General features: G+C 35.3%; 1 protein-coding gene across 1 annotated transcript; it reads left to right on the forward strand.

Moving 5' to 3' along the window:
* Nucleotides 1–3,373: 3,373 nt before the first annotated feature.
* LOC110700761 lies at nucleotides 3,374–4,555 on the forward strand. Its single transcript, XM_021878360.1, has 3 exons — nucleotides 3,374–4,109; nucleotides 4,199–4,269; nucleotides 4,451–4,555. Exons 1-3 carry the CDS (start codon nucleotides 3,374–3,376, stop codon nucleotides 4,553–4,555), a joined length of 912 nt encoding a protein of 303 aa, XP_021734052.1.
* The last annotated feature ends 5,877 nt before the right edge of the window (nucleotides 4,556–10,432 follow it).

Here is a 10,432-nt window from a genome sequence, read left to right on the forward strand (position 1 = left end):
AAAATTAGACTTCACATGAGTTGCTAAATTGAGAAGTGGGTATGGTATCACCATCGGAGGTATAATAATAATAATAATAATAATAATAATAATAATAATAATAATAATAATAATAATAATAATAATAATAATAATAATAATAATAATAATAATAATATAATAATAATAATAATAATAATAATAATAATAATAATAATAATTAAAAAAAAAAAAAAAAACCCAACTCATTTTGTATTTCAACATTAAAACTTGAGTCTCACCATTGGATATGATCTAAATGAGCATACTTTAATTGAAAAATTGCAATTGAGACATCTTTCCCTTAAATTTGATCTAGTTTTTTCAGCGTTTATTATTTAGGAGAAATTTAATCAATGAAAAAGAGTTAGAATCAAATTAGTATGGAGAACCTATTGTTTATCAACATTTAATGATATGGTAATGAACATATAGTTAAAGAGATAATATATTGTTGAGATCTTAATGAATGAATATGTTCATTCTACTATAATCTCCGCAAAAATCAATTTTTTTTAAATAATAACTAGCAAACAACATCTACTAGTATAGATTATGACGAAATATATATATATATATATATATATATATATATATATATATATATATATATATATATATATATATATATATATATAATATGTATAATTTGTTTATAAATCAAGGTTTAGGCTCATGTGAGAAGAATAATTTATGTGAGAAGCATTACATAGTATACGTACCATCGGCTTGAATAAATCTAAAGACTCTAATATTTGCACTTTATTAGTGGCAAAAGGGTAAATATAGGTATATTTAAGTATTCTTTTATTTATTTGCACTGCAATACTCCAACTTTTGGACCTCATATGCTCTTAGCCTTTTCTTTTAAAGATGATTCGTCTTAATCAAATACGATGCGTTTCTGCAATTTTTGGGTAACTTCACATGTTCAAATTATGGTCCATGATTTCTCAAGAGTAAATTATATACCTTGCCACTCAGATGTAAAATATTAGGGCATTTCTTGTTTCTAATAATTGATGTTGTGACTCGATTGAAAGAATGTAAACTCTTCTATGACGATCTCGTGAGTGTATTATGGCAAACTTAGTAGGTGATGATTAATTTTGGATCTTAATTGGTAATATTTTTTTATTTTATTTTTTTTTTTTTTTTTTACTTGACATATGTATAATGCAGAATCAATGTATTTGTAATGAAGACTTAGGGCCTGTTCACATTTACTGAATTGAGCTGAGCTGAACTGCACTGAACTGATTGGAGCTGAACTGAATTGATTGGAACTGAACTGAGCTGAAATGAATATTTTATGAGAGAGAGAAATCAAGAGCTGAACTGAACTGAACTGATTGGAGCTGAACTGAACTGAACTGATTGGAGCTGAACTGAACTAAAATTAAGTAAATGTGAACAGGCCCTTAATGTATCATCAATTTGTATTAGATGTATTTGAGGTAGTTTGTAATGAAGACATAATGTATCATCAATTCATATTAGATGTATTTGAGTATTTTGTGGAGTTTAGATCAATGCTGAGAGATATTTGTACATCTGATGGGCTAGGATGCATGGACACTTCATCCAACTGTCGTGTCCAGGTCGGACGCCGTGTCAGACACCAATACCCGTGGGACACACGACGACACGTCTCGAACTGTATCCTACTATGATATAGGTTGTTCAACTTTTTTTTATTGAGAAATTTTAAGTAGAGTAAGATAAATAAGGTAATTGTTAAATGATATGGGTGCCTTCATGTTGTTATATGATACTATATAATATTATGAGACGAAATGTTAAATATATGGTCAAATTCTTTTTTTTTAAGGATATTTTATGAATATTAACATCCCGTACCCGTGTCCCTTATTTTGGGATAGACGCTTTACCGTATCCGTTTCGTACTCGTATCCGTGTCCGTACCCGTTCTTGTGCAACCTAGCTGATGGGTACATATATAGTGCAAAACATTGATTTGGCATTTTCTAATGGGTCAAAGCCCTCTATTTTGAATTGTGTCCTAAACTAAAATTAACTTGAGCCTATTGTTTTGTTTTGTTTTCTTTTCTTTCTTTTTTTTTTCTTATATCATTCTCATATAAACTAGATTTTGAATGTATATATATATAGTGTATCTTCAATGTATCTATTATTTGCTTACAATGTATTCATATTGAACTTTCAAAGTACTCAACTCATCATGCTTCTCACATTAAATATGTTTCTCACTAGATCCCAACCTAATAAGTCATTATAATTTTTTTTTTTTTTTTGATAACATAATGTACTACCTCCGTTAATTATTTTGTGTAACTTTAAGTGGGTTCACGGTTGCTAATGCAAAAAATAGAGGGCATTGATTAAGGGATAGTTAGATGGAATTAATTAAATTAGGAGGAGAGAGAATAAATGGTCCCCCCATGTGCTTTAGTGGGGAAATCTGATTCCCTTGGTAGGAAATCAGATTCCCTCCCCTTTTTTATCAAAAATTTCAAACATTTTGAAAAATTGGGTGGGTTTAAAATTCCCTCCGCCTTTTTTTAAAAAAAAAAACTAGCATTCAATTCTTGACATCAACATAAATAGAGCAGCAATCAGCATTTAAGAGGCTTATAAAAGGAAGCCCCCATTGTCAACCAAGCTTTGATAGTTCAAAGCATTAAATACAACCATCATCAATGTTTAAACATAACAACCAAATGTTTATCCCAAAAGTTAGACCCTAAATCCTGAAATTAGCCCCTATTAACCCAAAAAATTAAAACCTAGGCTACATTAGTCCTGCACAGAGATATCCACCATCATCAAGAGTGTTGTTGCCTCGCTCTCTATGTACACAAAAGTGTAGGGCAGCTTCATCTTCACAAAAAACTTCATCTGCCACCCTTACAGCATCATCAACAACCTGAAAAAGGAAGGGACCCTAAAAATGGCAGATTTCGATGAATCTCAACAGTTTGATATCGATGAATTGCTGACAGAGGAACTAATGACAGAAATATATTTTGAAGAGGAAGAACAAATTCAAGATGAAGACATAGAGTTGTATGATTCTGACAATGAAAACATGCAACATGAAGAAGAGTCTACAGAAGGGACTCAAGAAACAAATGAGCCAGGTCAGCAAGAGACCATCCATCAAGATCAATATCAACAACAAGGACAGAATCATGCAACAACTACAATCAACAGAAAACAACTTACCATGTATCAGAGAAGAGAGATTGTTGATGCAATGTTGGTGAAGATGCAAGATGGAGCTTTGCCAAGAGGATACAAAATGCAACTTTCCACACAATTCAGAGTGCATAAATCAACAATCACCAGAATATTCACAGACATAAAAAAATAGATGGCAGATGGGAATATGATTGATGTCAGGACAAAGAAGTATGCCAAGACAGGTCTAAAGCCAAGGGAATTCACTGATGAATTCCTACAATCAGTCTCTCTTTATTTAAGGCAGACAGAGAGGTCATATGCAGCAGCACTCAACATTTCACATGTCACTTTGCACTACTTGAAGAAAAAGGGAAGGTTGAGAACACACACAACAAGTTGCAAACCAGCACTTACAGCAAATCACAAGATAGCTAGAATGAAGTGGGTTTTAAGTCATATAAACCCTGTTGAAGGAAATCAGGACCCCAGTTTTGAAGACATGAGTTATGCCATTCACATAGATGAGAAATGGTTCTACTTGAACCCTGACAAAAGGAGGTTTTATCTCCTTCCAAGTGAAGAGGATCCATACATGGCACAACAGTCAAGAAGATTCAAGTTAAAGGCAATGTTCATGGCCATTATTGGTAAGCCATTGTATGGCATAAATGGTGAACTACTACATGATGGAAAGTATGGGATTTTCCCATTCACAGTCCAAGACAAAGCAAAGAAATCAAGCAAGAACAGAGCAGCAGTAACAATGGTGACAAGGGCCCTTCAGAATGTAAACAGGGAGGTCATAAGGGACATGTTACTTAACAAAGTAATTCCAGCAATCAAGGATAAATGGCCTGAAAGTCTGCCTAAAAATGTTGTCATACAATGGGACATGCAAGGCCACATCAAATACCAAGAGATGAAGAGTTTGTTGCAGCAACAACATCCAATGGATTTAATATTCAATTTGTGCTCCAACCACCTCAATCTCCTGATCTAAATGTGTTGGATTTAGGTCTTTTCAGGTCTATCCAGTCCTTACAGTATCAATCTTTTCCTAACAATCTTGATGAGCTAGTTGAGAAGGTGATTGAGTCATACAACACATTCAAGCCAGAAATCAATAAGTACATATGGGTCACTCTACAGAGATGCATGACCAAAATACTCAAGGCATAAGGTGGGAATAGATACAAAATTCCATACATATATGAACAAGAAAAAACTTGAAGATCTTGGCATTCTGCCAAATCAAGTGTATGTTCAGAAAGAGATAGTGCTAGAGGCTGTAGAGTACTTGAACACAATGTTCAGACCAGCACCAGAAGAGACTCATGCAGCAGCAGAGGACATGGAGGTGGATGCAAATTAGACAAGGGTACACATCAACTCATGACAACAACATATACTTCCACACATAACCATCTGAAGTTTGTTTTTTTTTTTTTTAATTTTTTTTTTATGTTTTGCAATCTAAATGAATAGGTGGTTAGGTGTATTTTGTGTGTTAGAGTGTCATATACCACTAAGGCAGTGATGTGAAAGTCCAAGTACTCATGTAATAGGCTTTTTGTAGCCACATTTTGAATGGAATGAAAATGGTTAAAATGTGAAGTCAAAAAATCCATTAGAAGTTCATAAGTTTGTTGAATATAACAACTCAAACAAGTTTACCTCAACATCACTCACAAAATTGTGATTGATGGAGCAACATACTTGTTCAAATTGAAATTCAATGGAGTCCCTTCATCATATGGATTACACAATAACAACATACTCACAATAATAAAGGGACTCTACACTGAGTACTACAAAGGCAACAATGAGGGACTCACATTCAAGGTGTTCTCTTCCACAAAGGTCATTGAGAACATTATATGCAACACACAACCCAAATTAGCCTCATCATTCATCAACCATATTCCCTTATAGGCCAAAACTAGTTCTAACATGGTGATCACACAAAAAAAAATACATTTAGGGCCATTAACACACATCAGAACCAGCATTCTGTCCACAAAGCCATCATACACCAAGAATCAATCAACAAACAACAACAAGAATAAAGCCAACAATTACACCAAAAATTAGCCAAAAATACTCCAGCAACAATATTCAGTCACCCATCAACACCCACAACCAGATTCAAGGCCAAAAATAACCAGATCCAACAAATTATCCACAACCCATCAACAAACACAAACAACAACATTGAACACCAAAAATCAATCATTAATTTGGGACTTCATCAACCACAATATAATTAGCACACAATCAAACAGATCCATCAATAAATAGGGACTCAAATAAAGTAAAGAATAAATTAGGGTTAGGAATCGTTACGAGAGCACTCAGAGGGTTGAACCCTAGGGTTCATCCGTCTCACGTAGCAGTGCACAACAGGGACAGAGGAAGCGGCAACCTTTGGCTTCTTGGAGGGTGGTTCCTCATCAGATGACAAAACGATGTACTCGTTGTCAGGGAGCCCACGCATCCTACGCAACGCCACACGCGCCGCCTTCCTCCAAGTACGAACCTTTGGTGGTGGGCGTTCCCTCTTAGATTTGGGCTTAGTTGGGGCCACAACATTCCCCTCTCCACTCTCAGCCACCAGATCTAGAGGAGCCTCAGAGAAATCGAGTGACTTCCGACGGGACTCACCTTGTCCTTCCTCCCTCTTCTGCTTTTCTTCCTCATCTATGCTTTTAAGGACTTGACCCAGAGCTCTGTAGGTGTGTAAGGAACAATAGGGACCCGTTTCACTTGACTCATAGAACTGACGAGGGAAGGGAGATCCAGTCTCAAAGCAGTGGATGATATTGGAGATCAGATTCTCCTCTCCTTTGTCGTTGGTTGCCATGTAAGCATCCTTCAAAGGATCCAAGTTAACCATTGTTGAGGAGGGAGTTGTGTTTGAGAAAGATCGAAGGAGAGAGGAAGTGGGAAATCGAAGAAAAGAGGAGAGAGGAAGTGCAGATTTGGAGAGAGGAAGTGGGAAATCGAAGAACACAGGAGAGAGAAAACCCCAATTGATGAAATAGGGTTCATCTCGAGAAATCTCCATAAGAAATAGAGAAGCTCAACAATCATCATTAATTGAAGGTGGTTGGGAATGTGAGTAATGAGATAGTTAGGGGGAATTGGGGGTAATAAATGGAGGGAGTCATTAGATTTAGGTGATGTGATTAGATTAGGTTAATATGATTAGATTAGAGTAAGGGCAAAGATTAAAATAAAAAAAGTTAGTTAAGTAAGGGTAAAACTGTCATTTCACACTGTTTTCCTTACTAAAAATAGGAATAAATCTGAAAGTTGCACATAATACAAAACATCCCGAAATGGCAAAAGTTGCACATAACATTTAACGGAGGTAGTATAAAACTTACTTGAATATGATCAAAAGCAAAAATCAAGCATTCATAGAACAAAAATCAAGCAAATATCATAACCACTTTAAGTAGATCACCTTCCACCGGATAACAAAATCAATCTATATAAAACCCCTATTAAATTTATAAAAATTGAGAGTGAGGGATAGCTCAAGTGGTTAGGGCTTTCCTCTCGATTTTAGGAGATACCCCGCCCTTGTGACTCTCTTAAGACCAAAAAAAAATTTAAAAATAAATTGTTATTATTGCTTGCTACTAAAAAAAAAGTAATAAAAAAAAATTGTTATTATTGCTTGCTTCTAATCCTGGGCACCGTGCCGTGCAAGGCCGCCGCGGGCCGTGCCTGGCGGGCCACGGGCTGGTTCGTGCCGTGCCGGTCGTGCCGGCGGGCCCAGGATTTCGTGCCGTGCCGTGCCGGCCATTTTCACAGGCCAGCCCACGGCACGGCACGGCCCTCGTGCCTGGCGGGCTCGTGCCGTGCCGGCCACGTGCCGGCCTGCGGGCTGATGCAGTTTTCATTTTTTTTTTTTTTTTTTTTTTTTTTAATGACAACATTATAAATTAATAAGTTTATAATGTATATAAGTTATAAAATTATAATTATAAGTTTTATAAGGTAACTTATAAGTTTATAACTTATAAGTTATAAGTTATTAAGTTATGAATTTTATAATTATAAGTTGAATATTTATGTTTTATAATTTGTATATTCAATATTTATATTTATATATTTACTTTATACTATTACTTTAAAATTTAATGTTTATGATTTATTAGTAATTGGTATAATTTTATTTATTTTTAATATGAATTTACAAATTGTAACAAAACGGGGAAAAAAGGCAAATTGGACTTTGGATGTGAATAATGCGTACTTTATATTATTATTACTTGAGTTGAGAAAATTGTACAATGATAACAATGATAAAAATCATACAATGATGGTATTAAACAAAAATTGGAAAATGATAAAATTGATATTTTTAAAATCGTACAATATACAATAATTGTCTATTCTTCTTCTCCTTCTTCTTGCTCGTCTTCGTCTTCGTCTTCGTCTTCGTCTTCGCCTTCGCCTTCAAGGTCATCGGCTAGTTGCATAGATTGGGAACTAGCCGAACCCGAACCGGAAGCGGAGGTTCCTTCTTCGTTGTCGTTGTGGTCGTAAGAACGGTCTTGTGAGCGATTTTCCGCATCCAACCAATCTTTGAAACACACGCACATTTCTAGTGTTTCGGGTTTTAGACTTGTTCTTCTATCGTCTAAAACCCTTCCGGATGCGCTGAAAGCTCGTTCGGAGGCGACGGAGGAAACTTGGATAGCAAGAATGTCTCGTGCCATTGCCGCCAAAGTTGGATGCTTCGAGCTTTGTTGTTTCCACCATGCAAGGAGGTCGAGGCTGTTTATCTCATCGTCGTCCATGCCTTTGGTGAAGTCGTAACTCAGGTACATCTGCAACTCCGAGACGTCGCTTTGCGTTCTCCTGATTGATGAATCACCTGAAAACCTTGAAATCAAGTTAGTAGCTTGTGAAAATAAATGTTTGGCCTTCTTACTTACGTTTTTGGATGGTTGGGAAGGCCCTGAGCGAGGAACGGTGCCATATTTGGCTTCATAGACTCTATATAAAGCAAAAAACTGATCCTTCACATTAGTCTTATAGTTTTCTACATCATCGTCAAGAAACATGCATTGAAAGTAAATGTCAACTAACATAAATGTGTTTTCATACTTTTGCCTAGGATCTAATATGGAAGCAAAAATATAAATCAAAGGAATCTCACTATAATATTTACGCCACTTTTTTTCCATTGCTGGAAGATACTGATCATAATCACTTTGATCGCGATGATCAGCGAAAAGTTGGGCGAGTAAGCATGCATTAGAAAGAAAGTTTTGAGCACAAGGATTGTAAACAGTAGAAAAACAATACGTCATGTTATATAATAACTGTAAAAATTGCATATATCTTTCACAGTTATTCCAATCATCATCATACAAAGCATTTTGTGGAAATTTTTGGTTGTAAAATAATGTTAACGGGCCCTTGTACTCAATTGCCTTTGTTAACATGTCATAGGTGGAATTCCACCTAGTTGGGCAATCGGTTCTAATTTTTATTACCCTTATCTTTTGTTGTTTTAGAAAACTCTTCCATTCTTGGTATCTCATGTTAGAGCTATTAATAGACATAATAGCATCTCTGATTTTGCTGTAGTATGGGCCAATTGCCCGAACTCCATCCTGTACACATAAGTTAAGTACATGGCAAACACATCTAGTATGAAGAGCTTCACCGTCTAATAGTACATCGGTTAAGTTTTGTTTGATAAGATTAGCTGTGTATGTCATAGAGGTTGCATTATCAAAAGTCATAGACATCATTTTATCTCGAAGGTTGTATTCGTCTATTGCTTGCATTAAATGGTGAGCAATGTTAATGCCGGTGTGTGGGTATTCCAGCATTTTGAAATGTATTATTCTTTTTTGTAACATCCATTGATCATCTACCCAATGGCAAGTCACACATAAATAGTGATATTTATAACCACTATCCCAAGAATCGGCTGTTAAAGATACTCTACAGTTAAGGTTACTCAATTCGGCTTGTAACCGGACTTTGTACTCTAGGAAATTTTACATTGCGGCGGAACGAACGGTTTTCCTAGAGATTCTTTTATGTTGGGGTTGTAGTGCTTTGTTAATGTAGGTGTTGAATGCGTCACTTTCCGAGAAAAGAAAAGGTTGTTCGACGTGTACTATCATTTTTCCTAGTTCATCCCTATCCCTCTCGTAGTTGTATGTAAAGCCGTATGGATGGAATTGGGAAATTTTGGGCTGGGTTGGATCACTAGCTGGTTTTGCACAAGCTTTCATGTGTCTAGATAAATGTCCCGTCCCGTTTTTGGTAACTGCCGTGAATACACTATTACATGTTTTACATTTTGCCCATTGTTCACCATCTTTACTTAGGACAAAATAACGCCATACCTCACTCCTTCGGTTTTTCAAAAGTAGCATCTCAGTTTCGGTTAACCATTCATGATGTGTGTGATGGTTAGTAGGGGGACTAGTGGGAGTGGCAGTAGAAGGGGTAGAACCGGAGGGAATTCGGGTACTTTCTTGGCTACCTTGGCTAGAACAATAGTTTTGTTGATTACCGATATAATTAGGTGGAAATTGGTATGGTGGTAGTGGAAATTAGTTTAGTGGTGGTGCTGGAAATCCCGACGTATTATATGGCTCATAGCCCGGGGGGAAGTAAATGGGGTCATTGGTTTGACTCGTAATTTGGGGGCTCGTTGTATTTGGTGGTTCCCTAGAACTACTACTACGGATAAGTCGGCCTTTCCCCCTAGACCTAGATGATGGGTTGTTCGATGCCATAATTAACAATTAATTTTTTAATAAAAAGTGGTTAACTATAATAATAATAATTAATAACAACAATTTTAACAATAAAAATATCAATAATAATAATTAATAACAACAACTATAACAATAACAATAACAACAAAAATAAATAATAACAACAATTGTAACAATAATAATAATTAATAACAACAATTATAACAACAACAATAACAATTAACAACAATAATAATTAAACAAGATTATTCTAATAATAACAATAAAACAATAATAAATTTAAGATTAGTTTAGATCTTACAACCGTGCTTCAACGCTCCACTAATTACGATTACGAACTTTTTAATTTTTTCCGATATTAGGAAAATAATTAGAGAATTTAAGAGAATAATTAGAGAATTTAAGAAAATAAGGATTATTAGAGATTTAGAGAATATAAGAGATAAGAAGAAGAGATTGTGATTTGGGAATGAAATGGAGGTGAGTATTTA

Source organism: Chenopodium quinoa, unplaced genomic scaffold (assembly GCF_001683475.1).
Source record: "Chenopodium quinoa cultivar QQ74 unplaced genomic scaffold, ASM168347v1, whole genome shotgun sequence".
NCBI lineage: Eukaryota > Viridiplantae > Streptophyta > Magnoliopsida > Caryophyllales > Amaranthaceae > Chenopodium > Chenopodium quinoa.

Excerpts from the sequence above, each read along its gene's own strand:
- LOC110700761 (XM_021878360.1), top strand. The coding sequence starts at position 3,374 with ATGGCAGATGGGAATATGATTGATGTCAGGACAAAGAAGTATGCCAAG. Across the intron at positions 4,110-4,198 it reads CAAATACCAAGAGATGAAGA|GTCTTTTCAGGTCTATCCAG; the intron begins GTTTGTTGCAGC and ends TGTTGGATTTAG. Across the intron at positions 4,270-4,450 it reads TTGATGAGCTAGTTGAGAAG|AAAGAGATAGTGCTAGAGGC; the intron begins GTGATTGAGTCA and ends GTGTATGTTCAG.